General features: G+C 49.6%; 1 protein-coding gene across 2 annotated transcripts in view; it reads left to right on the top strand.

Moving 5' to 3' along the window:
• ITGA3 (integrin subunit alpha 3) overlaps window positions 1-18,768 on the top strand; it is a 32,295-nt gene that overhangs the window by 11,676 nt on the left and 1,851 nt on the right. The window contains exons 5-25 of one of the 2 annotated variants that reach the window (XM_019982066.2): window positions 311-397; window positions 767-974; window positions 1,438-1,634; window positions 4,015-4,103; window positions 4,229-4,365; window positions 4,529-4,615; window positions 7,629-7,696; window positions 7,770-7,906; window positions 8,482-8,631; window positions 8,727-8,824; window positions 9,245-9,392; window positions 9,654-9,722; window positions 10,294-10,373; window positions 10,479-10,556; window positions 11,054-11,156; window positions 11,264-11,446; window positions 11,579-11,701; window positions 12,350-12,463; window positions 13,381-13,479; window positions 17,884-18,009; window positions 18,345-18,485. In XM_019982066.2, the coding sequence (XP_019837625.2) occupies window positions 311-397; window positions 767-974; window positions 1,438-1,634; window positions 4,015-4,103; window positions 4,229-4,365; window positions 4,529-4,615; window positions 7,629-7,696; window positions 7,770-7,906; window positions 8,482-8,631; window positions 8,727-8,824; window positions 9,245-9,392; window positions 9,654-9,722; window positions 10,294-10,373; window positions 10,479-10,556; window positions 11,054-11,156; window positions 11,264-11,446; window positions 11,579-11,701; window positions 12,350-12,463; window positions 13,381-13,479; window positions 17,884-18,009; window positions 18,345-18,455 (2,492 nt within the window). In that variant the 3' untranslated portion in view covers window positions 18,456-18,485. The remainder of the gene's footprint in view (window positions 1-310; window positions 398-766; window positions 975-1,437; window positions 1,635-4,014; window positions 4,104-4,228; window positions 4,366-4,528; window positions 4,616-7,628; window positions 7,697-7,769; window positions 7,907-8,481; window positions 8,632-8,726; window positions 8,825-9,244; window positions 9,393-9,653; window positions 9,723-10,293; window positions 10,374-10,478; window positions 10,557-11,053; window positions 11,157-11,263; window positions 11,447-11,578; window positions 11,702-12,349; window positions 12,464-13,380; window positions 13,480-17,883; window positions 18,010-18,344; window positions 18,486-18,768) is intronic. The other variant, XM_070773295.1, reaches the window with a different exon arrangement.

Here is an 18,768-nt window from a genome sequence, read left to right as displayed (position 1 = left end):
GGTGTGAGTCTGGCTTCGTTGACCAGGGTGGGAGAAATGTCATCTCTTGATAGTATGCCGGTACCCAGATGACTGGATTCCAGCCATGACTGGACATCCCTGAGCCTCCATCCCTGAGCCTCACTTTTCTCATCTGCAAAATGGGGTCATCATGCTAGCTCAGAATTGTTAAAATAAAGAGTAAGTGATTTTCAAATGGCAAAGTACTCACAGGTAAAAGGGGTTATTATTATCCTTATCTGGAGGGGGGGCTGGACATAGTGGAGAAAAGGAGTGGTGACTTATACCCCCTCCTCAAATCTTTGTGAAGGAAACAGCTACATGATTCAGCGGAAGGACTGGGATTTGTCTGAATATAGTTACAAGGACCCAGAGGACCAAGGAAACCTCTATATTGGTGAGTCCAGTTGTAGTGGCCCTTTGGTGGGGAGGAGAAAGGGGGCTCAGTCCCTGGCACACTGGTCCTCTCCCCTTCAGTGTCTGTGGAGTAGAGAGGCCAGACTGCACTGAGACCAGTAGCATTCAGTTCAGCTAGCACACACTTACTGAGCACCAGCTGTATACTCCACCCAGAGGCAGAGTCACAACCCTCATGGAGTTCATGGTCAGAGTACGGTCAGGACTTGGGGCTGGGTATCCAAGGTCCGCTTTCTTGCCCAACTTAGAATAGAGGAATAGAAGATAATGGGGGATCCTGGGAGATGACCAGAGTACAAGGGGACCAACCTTACTGGAGTCTCAATTGACCACCTTCCCCCCATCCCAGGCTACACGATGCAGGTGGGCAGTGCCATCTTGCACCCCACAAACATCACCATTGTGACAGGTGCCCCGCGGCACCAACATGTGGGCGCTGTCTTTTTGCTGAGCCAGGAAGCAGGTGGAGACTTGCGGAGGAGGCAGGTGCTGGAGGGCACGCAGGTGGGAGCCTATTTTGGCAGTGCCATTGCCCTGGCAGACCTGAACAATGATGGGTAAGAATCCAGGGACATTTCTCTGGGGCCAGGGAGAATGATGAGGGGGTGGGCTTGCACAAGTGAGGGCAGAGAAATAGAGGTTTGCAACTGTGTGTTTTTTTGCATGTTGTTTGCAGGGATTTACAAATCAGTTCTGCATGTTGATTTGCAATCAGACTTTATGGGATTTGGACTTTATGGGTTTGCATGTCAATTTCGTGATGCCTGCATCTCACTGACTGTGCCTGTCATTTGTATGGCCCTGGTGGATATGAGCTGTTTGGGTGTGATCTGTCTGTACATGGCTTTTCCACAACCTGTGTTTTCTATTAGATTGGTCACAATGACCCTTCCATGTCCTTCCCACAACCTATGGCCAGAGGCATCACTTGTAGAGTTGTGTGCCCTGCCTGGCGCAGTTGTGTCTGCTAAATAACAGTTATGCTGCGTGTTCCATCTCCCCTCCTTCTTTCCTTTGCAGGTGGCAGGACCTCCTGGTGGGTGCCCCCTATTACTTTGAGCGGAAAGAGGAAGTAGGGGGTGCGATTTATATCTTCATGAACCAGGCAGGCACCTCCTTCCCAGACCACCCCTCCCTCCTTCTTCATGGCCCCAGTCGCTCCGCCTTCGGCTTCTCTGTGGCAAGCATTGGTGACGTCAACCAAGACGGATTCCAGGGTATGAGCCAGCACTCCCGGCCCAGCACCCGCTGACTGAGAGCCAACTGCATACCAGGCTTGATAGGGCCCAAAAAGGAGACAGACTCGGGCCCAGGTCTGGGGAGCTCACAGCAGTGCAGAGGGAGCCCCCAGGGGTGAGCTCAGTAGACCTCCAGGAACAGTGGACATACCATTGGGCATCAAAGGCCAGGCTGAGTGTACACAGTGGTGGGAACAGAAGGGGCAAAATGTGAGTGTGGTCCATTTGGCTGATGTGAGGTGTTCACAGCAGAGATGTGGCTGGAGAGGTAGTGTGGGGATGGGGTGGACACACTGAAAACCAGGCAGCAAAGCTAGGGCCTTATGCTTGGGTTACGGTAGAGGGGTGTCCGGAAAGATTTGAGGGCAGAGGTGTGACATGATAGCTTGGTACCCTGAAAGATGATTCTGGAGGGAGATGTGGGCTGGATGGAGGTGGGGAGCAAGGCTAGGGATGTTAAGATCAAGAATATAGTATTACCTATGGCTGATTCATGTTGATGTACGGTAGAGACCAATACAATATTAAAAAGCAATTATCCTGGTGGCTCAGATGGTAAAGCATCTGCCTGCAATGTGGGAGACCCGGGTTCAATCCCTGGGTTGGGAAGATCCCCTGGAGAAGGAAATTGCAACCCACTCCAGTACTCTTGCCTGGAAAATTCCGTGGACTGAGGAGCCTGGTAGGCTACAGTCCATGGGGTCGCAAAGAGTCAGACACAACTGAGCGACTTCACTTTCACTTTCATCCTCCAATTAAAAATTTAAAAAAGAATATCGGAGAAGGCAATGGCACCCCACTCCAGTACTCTTGCCTGGAAAATCCCATGGATGGAGGAGCCTGGTAGGCTGCAGTCCATGGGGTCACTAGGAGTCAGACACGACTGAGTGACTTCACTTTCACTTTTCACTTTCATGCACTGGAGAAAGAAATGGCAACCCACTCCAGTGTTCTTGCCTGGAGAATCCCAGGGACGGGGGAGCCTGGTGGGCTGCCGTCTATGGGGTCGCACAGGGTCGGACACGACTGAAGCAAGTTAGCATAGCATAGCATAGCATTACTGTATCAGGTGTGGAACTTCCCCGGTGGTCCAGTGGTTAAGAATCCATCTTGCAATGCAGGGAACATGGATTCAGCCCCTGGTCGGAGAACTAAGATCATGCTGAGGGGCAACTAAGCCCACATGTCACAACTAGAGAACCTGCATTCTGCAACTAAGACCCGATGCAGCCAAAAAAAGAAAAAAAAAAAAAATAAATATATATATATATAGTATACCAGGTGTGGATGTTAAGCACAGGGACATGGTAGAAGTTCTGGATATAGGGGATGCCAATTACTATTCTGCTGGACTTGGAGACCAATCAGACCTTGCATGTCAAGGAGAGGGATAAATCAAGGGGTTTAGCCTGGTTGCCATGGGAGCACCTGGCTTATCTGGAAGTCATTTCTCTGACAACCTCAATTTCCCAGAATATATCTGAAAACCAAAAGGAAGGCAGAGGAACCTCTCAAGAGCCAAAATAGGTGCTAGAAAGTTCAGTTAATGAAGCCCAAGCACTTACTGATCAAAGAGTTGCCCAGTTGTCACTCAAGATCTACTTATTCTTCCTTTGCCTACTTTTCCTACAAGCTTGACTTTCTAATTACCTAGGCCATATCAGATCAAAAGCAGCAAACTAGAAAGTTTAAGAAGACAAAACATCTTGGAGTTATTTTGTGGAAATAATGGTTAGAATTTAACAAGAAAAGTTATAGTGTTGTGATGAAAATCCCAGCCCCCACTGTTAGACATAGGCTCAAACAGCCTCTTCTCTACTTATTAGCTGTCCGACTTTAAGTTTTCTGAGCCTATTTCCTCATCTGTGAAGTGGGGACAGTATTACCTACTGCCAGCACTCTTGTGAGGACTGGATGAGATGAGTGTTTGAGAACTATCTGGCAAAGTCACAAATGGGGAACACCTGCTTTTGTGACCCTGCTCTTAAATGTCATGAGAAGAACCAGGTGTCTGGAGGGGCGGTTGACAGGGGAGAAGGAAGGCACAGTAATAAGGGAAAACAAATAGCCAGTGGTCAGGAATCTGGGGTCTAGACCTGCCGGAGACATTAACTTGCTATGTGACTTTGGTAAGTCACTTCCCTCTCCTGGGCCTAATTTCCCATATATAAAAGGAGGCAAATGGGTGCCTAATGGTCCCAGTTTTAATCCTAAGTTACAGAACTCTGTTCCCTGATGCTCTGAGCACTGCTTGACAGGGAGGTCATGCCATGCTGGGCTCTGTGGCCTGGAGCATAGGACTGGAAAACCATGGGGCCCATAGTACCCAGGGTGACCCTGAACTATCTCTCTTTCCCAGACATTGCTGTGGGAGCCCCATTCGAGGGCTTGGGCAAAGTGTACATCTACCATGGCAGCTCCAGGGGGCTCCTCAGACAGCCCCAGCAGGTACAGATGGCCAGGGACAGAGGCACCTTCTTCCTTTTCCTCACGCACTCCTGCCTATTCCCCATGGGCCCCACTCTGTAGAACCTTCCCCAGAGCCTGTCCCCACCGTCTCCCCCTGCCCCCAGGTAATCCATGGAGAGCAGCTGGGACTGCCTGGCTTGGCCACCTTTGGCTACTCCCTGAGTGGGCAGATGGACGTGGATGAGAACTTCTACCCAGACCTGCTGGTGGGGAGCCTGTCAGACCGCATCGTGCTGCTGAGGTGAGCCAGGGCAACGGTGGATGGGGACCTCTCTCTTCCGTCCCTGCCTGCATGGAGCCCCAGCTCTGTCCACCTTCAGAATCAGGTCCATACAAGCCTGAGCCCTGACCCTGGCCTGGCCTGGGGTGGGCCTGAGGCACTGATGTCTGGTTTTTCTATGCAGGGCCCGGCCTGTCATCAACATCCTCCATAAGACCTTGGTAGCCAAGCCATCCATACTGGACCCTGCATTCTGCACGGCCACCTCCTGGTGAGACCCTCTGGCCCCAGTCTGCCCATTCATTCCTCCTGATGTTTGGGAAGCCCAGGAGGGACCCTGGCTTTCAAAACCCTTCCCTGGCAACTCCTGATACCCCACCATTAAAGAGCTGATGCTTGGGAAAGCATTGCGCTCCCCACTCAACCTCATTAAAGAGCAAAATTCCTTGCTAATGGGTGAACTGTGGGGGTAGGGGGGCAGGTAGGGCATGGTGGTTGGAGCTCTGGTCTGCTTGGTTCAGATTCCAGCCTTGCCCACTGCAATGGGAGGGATGGGCTCTAGGGAGTAGCAATATTAATATCCAATTCACAGAAACTAACACAACACTGTAAAGCAACTATACTCCATAAAATTTTTTTTTAAATATATAATCAATTTACAGGGTGGTTGTGATAATCAAATGAGATAATGTACAAAAAGCCCTTAGCATAAAGTGAAAGTGAAGTCGCTCAGTCATGTCTGACTCTTTGCGACCCCGTGGACTGTAGCCCACCAGGCTCCTCTGTCCATGGGATTCTCCAGGCAAGAATACTGGAGTGGGTTGCCATTTCCTTCTCCAGGGGATCTTCCCGACCAGGGATCGAACCCAGGTCTCCCTCATTGCAGATGCTTTAACCTCTGAGCCACCAGGGAAGCCCTTAGCATCAGTTCAGTTCAGTTCAGTCGCTCAGTCGTGTCTGACTCTTTGTGACCCCATGAATCGCAGCACACCAGGCCTCCCTGTCCATCACCAAAACCCGGAGCTCACTCAGACTCACGTCCATCGAATCAGTGATGCCATCCAGCCATCTCATCCTCTGTCGTCCCCTTCTCCTCCTGCCCCCAATCCCTCCCAGCATCAGTCTTTTCCAATGAGTCAACACTTCACATGAGGTGGCCAAAGTACTGGAGTTTCAGCTTTAGCATCATTCCTTCCAAAGAAATCCCAGGGCTGATCTCCTTCAGAATGGACTGGTTGGATCTACTTGCAGTCCAAGGGACTCTCAAGAGTCTTCTCCAACACCACAGTTCAAAAGCATCAATTCTTTGGGGCTCAGCCTTCTTCACAGTCCAACTCTCACATCCATACATGACCACAGGAAAAACCATAGCCTTGACTAGATGGACCTTTGTTGGCAAAGTAATGTCTCTGCTTTTGAATATGCTATCTAGGTTGGTCATAACTTTCCTTCCAAGGAGTAAGCATCTTTTAATTTCATGGCTGCAGTCACCATCTGCAGTGATTTTGGAGCCCAAAAAAATAAAGTCTGACACTGTTTCCACTGTTTCCTCATCTTTTGCCATGAAGTGATGGGACCGGATGCCATGATCTTCGTTTTCTGCATGTTGAACTTTAAGCCAACTTTTTCACTCTCCACTTTCACTTTCATCAAGAGGCTTTTTAGTTCCTCTTCACTTTCTGCCATAAGGGTGGTGTCATCTGCATATCTGAGGTTATTGATATTTCTCCCGGCAGTCTTGATTCCAGCTTGTGTTTCTTCCAGTCCAGTGTTTCTCATGATGTAGTCTGCATAGAAGTTAAATAAGCAGGGTGACAGTATACAGCCTTGACGTACTCTTTTTCCTATTTGGAACCAGTCTGTTGTTCCATGTTCAGTTCTAACTGTTGCTTCCTGACCTGCATACAGATTTCTCAAGAGGCAGGTCAGGTGGTCTGGTATTCCCATCTCTTTCAGAATTTTCCACAGTTTGTTGTGATCCACACAGTCAAAGGCTTTGGCATAGTCAATAAAGCAGAAATAGATGTTTTTCTGGAACTCTATTGTTTTTTCCATGATCCAGCGAATGTTGGCAATTTGATCTCTGGTTCCTCTGCCTTTTCTAAAACCAGCTTGAACATCAGGAAGTTCACGGTTCACATATTGCTGAAGCCTGGCTTGGAGAATTTTGAGCATTACTTTACTCGCATGTGAGATGAGTACAATTGTGCAGTAGTTTGAGCATTCTTTGGCATTGCCTTTCTTTGGGATTGGAATGAAAATGGACCTTTTCCAGTCCTGTGGCCACTGCTGAGTTTTCCAGATTTGCTGGCATGTTGAGTGCAGCACTTTCACAGCATCATCTTTCAGGATTTGAATAGCTCAACTGGAATTCCATCACCTCCACTAGCTTTGTTCATAGTGATGCTTTCTAAGGCCCACTTGACTTCACATTCCAGGATGACTGGCTCTAGGTCAGTGATCACACCATTGTGATTATCTGGGTCATGAAGATCTTTTTTGTACCGTTCTTCTGTGTGTTCTTGCCACCTCTTCTTAATATCTTCTGCTTCTGTTAGGTCCATACCATTTCTGTCCTTTATCGAGCCCATCTTTGCATGAAATGTTCCCTTGGTATCTCTAATTTTCTTGAAGAGATCTCTAGTCTTTCCCATTGTGTTGTTTTCCTCTATTTCTTTGCATTGATCGCTGAGGAAGGCTTTCTTATCTCTTCTTGCTATTCTTTGGAACTCTGCATTCAGATGCTTATGTCTTTCCTTTGCTCCTTTGCTTTTCGCTTCTCTTCTTTTCACATCTATTTGTAAGGACTCCCCAGACAGCCATTTTGCTTGTTTGCATTTTGTGCTCTGTAAATCCTAAGTGCTCAAAAAACATAGTTGCTAAGATGGTTACAATAATGACAGTGATGACCCCAAGGTCTATTAGTGAATGAGGATAATGGATCAGAAAGCTGAGGGAGATGGAGTAGGGAAGCAGTGGGTGGTGGGGAAAGAGATCTGGACTGGGGATCCTGCCCAAGACTAGGCTGGGCCAACACCTGGCTTCAGGCAACTCCTTTAGTCTCAGGACCTCAGTTTCCCCATTGGTGCCCTCTAAGCTTGTTTTCTATGGCCTGAAGAGACCAGGGACACCCCAGCCCAGCTCTGTGGACTCCTCAGTTTTGTCTCTGTCTTTCCCCCAAAGACCCTGTTTCCTCTTGCCCAGTAAAGCGGGTGAGAGCTGGGACCTGGGTATCTGGGTTCCACCGTGACCTGACCCTCCTGTATGTCCCCCACCCTCAACAGTGTGCAGGTGGAGCTGTGCTTTGCTTACAACCAGAGTGCAGGCAACCCCAACTACAGGCGGAACATCAGTGAGTTCTGGGCTGCAGGGCGAGGGGGGGCACGCTCACCTGGTCACTTGCTGACCAGCCTGTACACCCACAGCCCTGGCCTACACGCTGGAGGCTGACCGGGACCGCCGCCCACCCCGACTCCACTTTGCACGCAGCCAGTCAGCTGTCTTCCACGGCTTCTTCTCCATGCCTGAGATGCGCTGCCAGACACTGGAGCTGCTCCTGATGGTGAGGGAGGGGGTGAGGGGCAGTACATTGACTCCATGGTCCCAGGAGGAGGTAACTCCATGGGCCCAGGAGAGTCCCCGAGGTCAAGGGTGAGGGCATGAGTTCTCTCCAGAGACAAAGGTGGTGGATTGGCCTGGAAGGTCATAGGTAAGTGGAGGCTACAGCACACAGCATCCAGCCCATGGTAGAGAACAGAGACCTTTGGAGCAGGGATGGGGGCCAAAGAGAAGTATGTGAGATTTTTAGCTTGTCTCTGGAGAAAAGGCATCCAGAAGCAAGGACAAGCGCAGGCTTTCTCTGGGACATCAGAGTGAAAAGGGAAAACTCAACTTGGGGACCCCAGGAATGAAGGGAGAGTCAATCTTCCTCCAGAGGAGTCTCTGGAGAGGAGGAGCCACATCTTACCGAAGCGGGTCAATTTGGTGAGCAGACCAGAGGGGATTCAGTCTTACAGGGGTTTTTTAGGGTTGAGGGAGAGGGGCGCAGCTCCTCCCTAGGGGCTTAGGTTTGTATGAGGATACAACTTGGTTTGGAGGGCAGTGCAGAGCTGGGTTCAGTTTACCTTCCTTTCCCAGGACAACGTCCGCGACAAACTCCGACCCATCACCATCTCCATGAACTACTCGTTACCTTTGCGGTTGCCTGATCGTCCCCAACTGGGGCTTGGGTCCCTGGATGCCTACCCGGTCCTCAACCAAGCGCAGGCTCTGGAGAACCACACGGAGGTGGGTAGGGCCGGGGCCGGGGCCAGGGCCGGAAGGGCACGGTCCTGGAGAGCTATGGATGATGGTGGGCCCTTCACAACTCCCACCACCCCCAGGTACAGTTCCAGAAGGAATGCGGGCAGGACAACAGGTGCGACAGCAATTTACAGATGCGGGCGGCCTTCGTGTCTGAGCTGGGGCAGCGGCTGAGCAGGTGCGCTCTGGGCAGGGCTGATTGGCCAAGGTGGGCCGGACTTCACTGGCTATCAGGAATTGAGGGGCGGGGCCCTATTGGTCGGAAAGAGTGGAGAGAACTGTTGAGACCTAAGGGGTGGGGTCTCACAGAGAGGCAAGTCAGAGAGGAGGGACCTTAATTAGCCAAGAACTATAAGATTGGCTGGAGAAGGAAATGGCAACCCACTCCAGTATTCTTGCCTGGAGAATCCCAGGGACGGTGGAGCCTGGTGGGCTGCCGTCTATGGGGTCGCACAGAGTCGGACATGACTGAAGCGACTTAGCAGCAGCATAAGATTGGCCTTCCTTGGCCAGAAAAGGGGCTTTCTTCTGAGGGGCGGAGCATAACAGATTGGGGCGGGGCTTTGGGCTCAGTCTGGGCCTGCTCCTCCCCTCTCAGGCTCCAGTACAGGAGAGACCTCCGAAAACTGCTCCTGAGCATCAACGTGACCAACACCCCAAGCCGGAAGCGGGCTGGGGAAGATGCCCACGAGGCGCTCCTCACCCTGGAAGTGCCTCCCACCCTGCTGCTGTCCTCAGTGCGCCCCGTGAGTGCCCTCTGCCTCCTCAGAGCCCAACCACGACCCAATGCATCCTTCCTACATGTCATGTACATGTGTGGTCATTTGCCACGTGTCCCCCCCCCAACCCTAGTCCTCTGGGCTGGGCTTCCTCAGGTGCCTGCAGCGTCTCTGTTGCTAGGGGAACCCACTTCTCAAGCCTCGAGGGCTTCAGGCCCTCTGCCACAGGAGAGGAGTGGGACAAGCCTTAGTCTGACCACCTAGATCTGATTTGTCTTCTTTCTTCAGCCTGGAGCCTGCCAAGCCAATGAGACCATCGTTTGTGAGCTGGGGAACCCCTTTAAACGGAACCAGAGGGTAAGTGCCTGACTGTACTCTCCCAGGACTGTGGGTCCAAGGCTCCTCCTCTGATGAATTCCTTATCCTCCCTCTGCCTGCCTGGTTCCCAGGCTTCCTTGAATCAAAGAGCTAGAGCTGGGGAGGAGGGATGCAGTAGGGGGTGGGGAGAGACCCAGAGACAGAAAAATGGAGCCACTACGGAGCTATGCACAAAGCTAGAGCAGGTGGAGGCGAGGAAACTGATTTTGCTGAGCACCTGCTGCATGCCAGGCCCTGAGCCCAATTCTTTTATGTATTTCTCACAACCTTCTGAGGAAGTTGGTGCTGATTTACAGAAAGGAAACATAGGCTTAGCAAGCTTGAGTGATTGCTCAAGGTCGTGTAGCTCAGAAGTATTGAGCTACATGAGCTATTACTAACAGAAAAGAATGGGAAGAGGGAGGCAGATAAGGCTAGGAAGGTGGAAGAGTGGAGACAGGTGGGAGATGGAGACCAGGGAGCCAACTCCCCAGCACAGCACTCAGCCCCTCTCTTCCCCATGGCATCACCCCTGCCTGGCCTCAAACAACCTCTCTTGCCCTTATGGCAGATGGAGCTGCTCATTGCTTTCGAGGTCATCGGAGTGACCCTACACACAAGGGAACTCCAGGCGCAGCTGCAGCTCTCCACGTGAGTGACCTCAGGAAGCCAGTCTATATGGGGGTTGAGGTATCCTGGGTGCCCCCCAGCCTCAGCTGACATAGTCCTCCCCTACCCTCTGTATTCCTTCCTCAGGTCAAGTCACCAGGATGACCTACGGCCCATGACCCTGCCTCTGCTGGTGGACTACACACTCCAGGCCTCACTCAGCATGTGGGTACCGCCCTGAACCTCAGCCTGCTGAGGAGCCTGGGCCTCCCTTCCCTAAGGTGTCTCTCAAGCTCCTCTGACACACCTTTCTTGGCCTGGTATCCTCAACATCACTGTCATGATTGTTACTGTTATTGTTCTCCTTGCAGAGCAGCTAGCTGTGGAGGAATCAGCAACTCTGGGGCGAAGGTGTTGGTGTGGCCCTACCATTTCATGAGAGCCCATTGTGCTAATGATTTTATATACATCATCTCATTGTCTTCTCACAATGGCCCCATGACACAGTGACCCCACTTAAGAGATTAACCTTACTTTACAGTTGAAGAAACTGAGGCTAGAGAGGATAAATTATTTGCTCAAGGCTGTACCGCAGTAAATGCTAGAGCTGGGGTTTGTCTCAGGTCTGCTTGATGTCAGAGGAGCTGTAGTTAACCTTGGTACCCACCCCCTGCAAGGGCCCCTACTGTCCCCTATCACTCCAGCGTCTTTCTCACCCCCAGGGTGAATCACCGGCTACAAAGCTTCTTTGGGGGGACAGTGATGGGTGAGTCTGGCATGAAAACTGTGGAGGATGTGGGAAGCCCTCTCAAGTACGAGTTCCAGGTAAAGGGACCTCTGGGTCCAGGGTCAGAGAGTGTGAGGATTGGGGGTTGGTGAGACAGAGGTGGTTTCCCAGGAGAAAGTAGCAGTGACATCCCTTGTCCTCACAGGTGGGCCCAATGGGTGAAGGGCTGGCAGCCCTGGGGACCCTGGTCCTGGGGCTGGAGTGGCCCTATGAAGTCAGCAATGGCAAGTGGCTGCTGTACCCCACGGAGATCACTGTCCATGGCAATGGATCCTGGCACTGCCAGCCGCCTGGAGACCTTATCAACCCTCTCAATCTCACTCTCTCTGTAAGCATTCACTTGTGGCCCATTTCCTTTGCTAGCTGCAGGGCAGAAAGGCCAACATTTTCCTCTCCCTGCCCTTTCCTCCTCTCCTCACCTCTGCTCCTTCCACCAGTAAATCGCCTCTACCCTCTTCAGGTTCCTGGGGACGGGCCGCCATCTCCACAGCGCAGGCGGCGACAACTGGACCCAGGAGGAGGCCAAGGCCCCCCGCCTGTCACTCTGGCTGCTGCCAAAAAGGCCAAGTCTGAGATCCAATTGGTGAGTGGCCAGGGCAGGGCTGGGGGGAGTATGCCCACCCATCATAGGGTGAGTGGGCACCTCGAGACATACGAAGCAAGAGAGATAGCTGGTACTCTCCAGGAGACCCCAGTCTGATGTGGTAATGTGGCCCTTGCCTTGTTTTGGGGAGCAGTCAATACGGTGAACCAAAAGCACAGACACTGATTCTATTCCCAGGAACCCCAACCTGTTGGGGTGATATAGCTGTTCAAAGCTTTGGATATTAGAACTAGGGATGGGGAGACACAAGATGAAGACAGGGTGCAGGGCGCCCTCTGTCGGAAGGGAGTGGGGAGCAGGCCTGTGCAGCAACTTGAAGCCTAGCTGGGTGGAGAGGGAGGAGTAGCCGGAGGAAGCCCAGTGTGGGAAGGTGGTGTTCAGGACTGGGCGCCGTGTACATGAACAGGGACCAGATTTCCTGTTCTCCATGTCGCTGGCATATATATATGTGTGGTCCAAAGAATGTACCTTAAACACATAAATGCAGGGTTGGCGGGGAATGTGCTTGAGTGAAGGGATGAGGACAGGCCCCTTCAGTTTCAACCATAGTTGGGACAAAGCCTGGAGCAAAGTCTGGAGAATCTAGAGACCCAGACTGTCTGGGTCTGTGTTCCCTGCCTATCTCAGAGCTGTGGCAGTGACCACACCCACTGTGTGTGGCTGGAGTGCCCCATTCCTGATGCCCCTGTCATCACCAACGTGACCATCCAGGCACGAGTGTGGAACAGCACCTTCATCGAGGTCAGTGCCGGTCTCAACTGCCACCCACCCCGGGCTGGGAGAGCAACAGGGAGAGGGTGAGGCCAGACTACACGTGTGTACCTGAGTGTTGTCGGTGACTGCATGGAGATGGATGCATGCTGGGTTATGCACCTGTTACTGTGTGCCCTGTCAGAGTTAGTCTGTGCATCCATGTGTGGACATGACATCATTTTGTCTCCATAAAATAACATCTCCCGTGTCCTTTATTCTGTTGTGTATCCATTACTTTCTCACCTCTGCGTTAGCCCATGCTGCTCCTTTCCCCTGGATGCCAGCTCCCATCTGTTACCTCTGCATGTAAACTCCTATTCAGCCTTCACAGTCTCCCTCAGAGACCACCAGCAAGATCTTTTCTGATTTTTTAGCTGACAATGATCTCTCCCCTCTAGACACTCACAGAACTTTCTCTGAAGCCACACATGCCACTTAACACACTCTGCTCTGGGTTGCAGTGCCAGCCGACCTAGACCAAACATTTTCTGTGAATGACTAGGTTAAACATCTCTTTTCAGCTCTGTGAACCACGAACTTTCTGTTGTAGGTACTCAATTCTGCATTGTACCATGAAGCTACTGCAGACAATACACTGGTGAATGGGCGAGTCTGTGTGCCAGAAATACTTTATTTACAAAAGCAGCTCTTGGGCCAGATTTAGCCTGCAGGCCAGACCTAGACTGTGGCCTTCACTGTCTCTGCTGTCCCCAGCATCTGGCACAGGACCTGACACAGAGATGAATGAATGATGTGCATTTGTGTGTAGAGGAGAGGCCCGGTGTCAGGTCCTTGGGAGTGCTGCTTAAAGATGCTCTGTGGAGGGAGAGTGTCCTGGGGGCTGGTCAGGAAGGAGGTTCAGAGGGACTTCATCTGCTGCTTTGACTCATCGTTCCCCCTTCCAGGATTACAGAGACTTTGACCGAGTCAGGGTAGCCAGCTGGGCCACCCTGTTCCTCCGAACTGGCGTCCCCACCATCAACATGGAGAATAAGACAGTCCGGGTGAGTGAGCACGTTAAGGAGACAGCAGAACCTGGCCAGGGCATGGGAGTGCAGGGCATCTTTTCAGAGCACTTCCACATACTTTAGCTATTTGGTTTCAGTCTTAGCACATTGGAATCCCCTGGAGGACTGCTAGTGTCTGGACTACACCCCTAAGTGATAAAATCTGAGTCTGTGGAGGTGGGACCCCAGTATTGGTATGTTTAAAAGTACCCCCAAAGATTCTACTGTGCAGCCAGGGTTGAGAACCTCTACTTGGGCTCATTTGATCTGCATGTAAAGATGTTGCATTTCTGTGAAAACCTGAAAAGAAGTTCCCAAACTTGATTCTAAGATATATATGGAAATAAATACCACAAAATGGCTATAATTTGTTATGAAAAGGTTAGAAAGGATATGTATAGGAGGTGAATGATGGGTTGATTAAATACATTATCATACATTTCCTAAAATAAGGTAGCAGAGGAAGGGCCAGGAAGATCAATGGAACAGAATAGAATTTACTAATATTGTACAGATAGCATTTTAATAAGGAGAAAACTATAGATGATTAAGTAGTATTGGGAGAACATATTTGGAAAGTAAAGACAAACCCCTGCCTCACACCATAAACAAAAACACATTTGAGTTATATTAAATATATTTAAATGTAGGAAATAAAACCTAATATACCAGAAGAAAATTCAGGAAATAATTTAATAATAATCTTTAATTATGGGGAGAGGGAGTTATTTTATTAAACCCAGAAATCACAAAAAAATTTTGAAAAATTCAACTCTGAAATTTTAAATCTGTATACAGCAAAAGAGATGGTAAAGAAACTAAGAGGGCCAAAGACTTATTGCTTTTTTAAAAGTTTATAGCATATATAACAAAATATTGATAGACATATTTTTAATATGTAAAGAGAAAGGGTGGCATACATATGCATTGTATGTATGGTGAAATATAACAGCAGTAAGATTTTTTTCATATCATATGAGAAAATATTAAAAAGAAGAATGCTGTCTTGTTCTGATAAGGTAGAAGGAAATGCAATTGATTGGAATATAAATTGATGGATTCTTTTTAAAGATGAATTTGTCAATATCTATTAAATTTTTAATTGTATATTTCCTTTGATCTTGTGTATGATAATATATCAAGGAGCTAATAGGACAAATTTGCAAGCATAAATATATGGGGATATTTTAAAGCATTATTTATAATGGCAGAAAATTGGAAACAATCTAAATGTCTTTCACTATGAGATTCGTTCAATAAATTCTGGCACATTTCCTACAATGATGTGCAGTCGTCAGAAGAGATTCAGTTCAGTTCAGTTCAGTCACTCAGTCATGTCCAACTCTTTGCAACCCCATGAATCGCAGCAGCGCACCAGGCCTCCCTGTCCATCACCAACTCCCGGAGTTCACTCAGACTCATGTCCATCGAGTCGGTGATGCCATCCAGCCATCTCATCCTCTGTCATCCCCTTTTCCTCCTGCCCCCAATCCCTCCCAGCATCAGTCTTTTCCAGTGAGTCAACACTTCGCCTGAGGTGGCCAAAGTACTGGAGTTTCAGCTTTAGCATCATTCCTTCCAAAGAAATCCCAGGGCTGATCTCCTTCAGAATGGACTGGTTGGATCTCCTTGCAGTCCAAGGGACTCTCAAGAGTCTTCTCCAACACCACAGTTCAAAAGCATCAATTCTTCGGGGATCAGCCTTCTTCACAGTCCAACTCTCACATCCATACATGACCACAGGAAAAACCATAGCCTTGACTAGACAGACCTTTGTTGGCAAAGTAATGTCTCTGCTTTTGAATATGCTATCTAGGTTGGTCATAACTTTCCTTCCAAGGAGTAAGCATCTTTTAATTTCATGGCTGCAGTCACCATCTGCAGTGATTTTGGAGCCCCCAAAAATAAAGTCTGACACTGTTTCCACTGTTTCCCCATCTATTTCCCATAGTGATGGGACCGGAAGCCATGATCTTTGTTTTCTGAATGTTGAGCTTTAAGCCAACTTTTTCACTCTCCTCTTTCACTTTCATCAAGAGGTTTTTTAGTTCCTCTTCACTTTCTGCCATAAGGGTGGTGTCATCTGCATATCTGAGGTTATTGATATTTCTCCCGGCAGTCTTGATTCCAGCTTGTGTTTCTTCCAGTCCAGCGTTTCTCATGATGTAGTCTGCATAGAAGTTAAATAAGCAGGGTGACAATATACAGCCTTGACGTACTCTTTTTCCTATTTGGAACCAGTCTGTTGTTCCATGTCCAGTTCTAACTGTTGCTTCCTGACCTGCATACAGATTTCTCAAGAGGCAGGTCAGGTGGTCTGGTATTCCCATCTCTTTCAGAATTTTCCACAGTTTGTTGTGATCCACACAGTCAAAGGCTTTGGCATAGTCAATAAAGCAGAAATAGATGTTTTTCTGGAACTCTATTGCTTTTTCCATGATCCAGCGGATGTTGGTAATTTGATCTCCGGTTCCTTTGCCTTTTCTAAAACCAGCTTGAACATCAGGAAGTTCACGGTTCACATATTGCTGAAGCCTGGCTTGGAGAATTTTGAGCATTACTTTACTAGCGTGTGAGATGAGTGCAATTGTGCAGTAGTTTGAGCATTCTTTGGCATTGCCTTTCTTTGGGATTGGAATGAAAACGGACCTTTTCCAGTCCTGTGGCCACTGCTGAGTTTTCCAGATTTGCTGGCATATTGAGTGCAGCACTTTCACAGCATCATCTTTCAGGATTTGAAATAGCTCAACTGGAATTCCATCACCTCCACTAGCTTTGTTCGTAGTGATGCTTTCTAAGGCCCACTTGACTTCACATTCCAGGATGACTGGCTCTAGGTCAGTGATCACACCATTGTGATTATCTGGGTCATGAAGATCTTTTTTGTACCGTTCTTCTGTGTTTTCTTGCCACCTCTTCTTAATATCTTCTGCTTCTGTTAGGTCCATACCATTTCTGTCCTTTATCGAGCCCATCTTTGCATGAAATGTTCCCTTGGTATCTCTAATTTTCTTGAAGAGATCTCTAGTCTTTCCCATTGTGTTGTTTTCCTCTATTTCTTTGCATTGATCGCTGAGGAAGGCTTTCTTTTCTCTTCTTGCTATTCTTTGGAACTCTGCATTCAGATGCTTGTATCTTTCCTTTTCTCCTTTGCTTTTTGCTTCTCTTCTTTTCACAGCTATTTGTAAGGCCTCCCCAGACAGCCATTTTGCTTTTTTGCATTTCTTTTCCATGGGGATGGTCTTGATCCCTGTCTCCTATACAGTGTCACGAACCTCATTCCGTAGTTCATCAGGCACTCTATCTATCAGATCTAGGCCCTTAAATCTATTTCTCACTTCCACTGTATAATCATAGGGGATTTGATTTAGGTCATGCCTGAATGGTCTAGTGGTTTTCCCTACTTTCTTCAATTTAAGTCTGAATTTGGCAATAAGGAGTTCATGATCTGAGCCACAGTCAGCTCCTGGTCTTGTTTTTGTTGACTGTATAGAGCTTCTCCATCTTTGGCTGCAAAGAATATAATCAGTCTGATTTCAGTGTTGACCATCTGGTGATGTCCAAGTGTAGAGTCTTCTCTTGTGTTGTTGGAAGAGGGTGTTTGTTATGACCAGTGCATTTTCTTGGCAAAACTCTATTCGTCTTTGCCCTGCTTCATTCTGTATTCCAAGGCCAAATTCGCCTGTTACCCCAGGTGTTTCTTGACTTCCTACTTTTGCATTCCAGTCCCCTGTAATGAAAAGGACATCTTTTTTGGTTGTTAGCTCTAAAAGGTCTTGTACGTCTTCATAGAACTGTTCAACTTCAGCTTCTTCAGCGTTATTGGTTGGGGCATAGACTTGGATTACTGTGATACTGAATGGTTTGCCTTGGAAACGAACCCTTGCAGCAACCTATGATACAGATATTATTAGCATATACCCTATTTCACAGCTGAACAGAAAGGTTAAGTGACTTGCCCAAGGTCACACAGCTAGTGAATAACATAGTTAGGACTTGAACTGAGGTAGTCTGGCTCCAGAACCCATACTTTTGGCCACTCTACTATACTATTAGGTAGGCATTACAATCCTCTTAACAGAGAGCATGAAATGGAGATTCAGAGAGGTGAAATTACTTGTCCAAGGTCCCACAGCTTGTGAAGGATGGAGCTGGTACCCAGGCCCGGATGTGTGGCTCACAAACCAGACTCTGAGATCTTGGTGTCTGCCTCTAGGAGAAAGGGGAGGATAGAGGAATCTGCTCCTGTCAATGGGCTGGCAGGGGGCTTTTCCAGTCCCTGTGTGCCCCCTACAGGCAGTAAATCAAACAGCAGGGTTCTGGGTCCAGCCGAAACAGGAAGGATGAGCTCAGGGCCTAAGGGGGTGGACACGTGGCTGAGCCCCTTCTCACCCCTTCCAGTTTTCCGTGGACATTGACTCTGACTTGGTGGAGGAGCTGCCGGCTGAGATTGAGCTGTGGCTGGTGCTTGTGGCTGTGAGTGCCGGGCTGCTGCTGCTGGGGCTGATCATCCTCTTGCTGTGGAAGGTTAGAACACCCAGCCCGCCACTGGGACTCCCACTCTGGGACCGCCTGCCAGCAGACCCTCACCAACTCTCCCTTCATCTCATTCCTCACTTCCATCTCACCCCACCCATCACCCAAGTCCTCCCCACTCTCTCTCCAGCTCCCAGTCCTGGGTTAATGGGGGGACTTGCAAGCCGGAAAGGGGAACCAGGAGCTCCGGCTCCTGCCACATCACCAAGCTGGGCTGGGAACCAGGCATCCAGGCTCCCCAGCCCTAAGCCCGAGTTCATGAGTGCTGCTGGCAAGAACCCCCCAGCTCCCCCTGATGGCCCCTCCCCACCTCCTCCCCTCCGCAGTGCGGCTTCTTCAAGCGAGCCCGCACTCGCGCCCTGTATGAAGCTAAGAGGCAGAAGGCGGAGATGAAGAGCCAGCCGTCAGAGACGGAGAGGCTGACGGAAGACTACTGAGGGGGGCAGCCCCCACCCCGGCCCAGCTGGGTAACGCGGCCTCCGGGCCCCTTTCCCCAAGCCCCCAGCTGGCTGGGGCCTCTGACTCTCTCCTTTCTGTTCCTCTTCCTTTATGGGCCCTCTCTGCACTTCACTCTGTCCCCAGCACCACCTCCAAAGACTAGATCACTCTGTCAGTCTCCCCTCCACATCCTGGGAGAGCCTGGGGTGTCTGCTCTCACCAGCCTCCCCACTGAGTCCTTCAGGGACTTGGGACCTCAAGAGGGAGCCGTAAACCCTCCCTGTGCCCCTTATGCTTTCTGGGGATTGGAAA

The sequence above is a fragment of the Bos indicus genome, chromosome 19 (assembly GCF_029378745.1).
Source record: "Bos indicus isolate NIAB-ARS_2022 breed Sahiwal x Tharparkar chromosome 19, NIAB-ARS_B.indTharparkar_mat_pri_1.0, whole genome shotgun sequence".
NCBI lineage: Eukaryota > Metazoa > Chordata > Mammalia > Artiodactyla > Bovidae > Bos > Bos indicus.
This window is presented reverse-complemented; position numbering and strand designations above follow the sequence as displayed.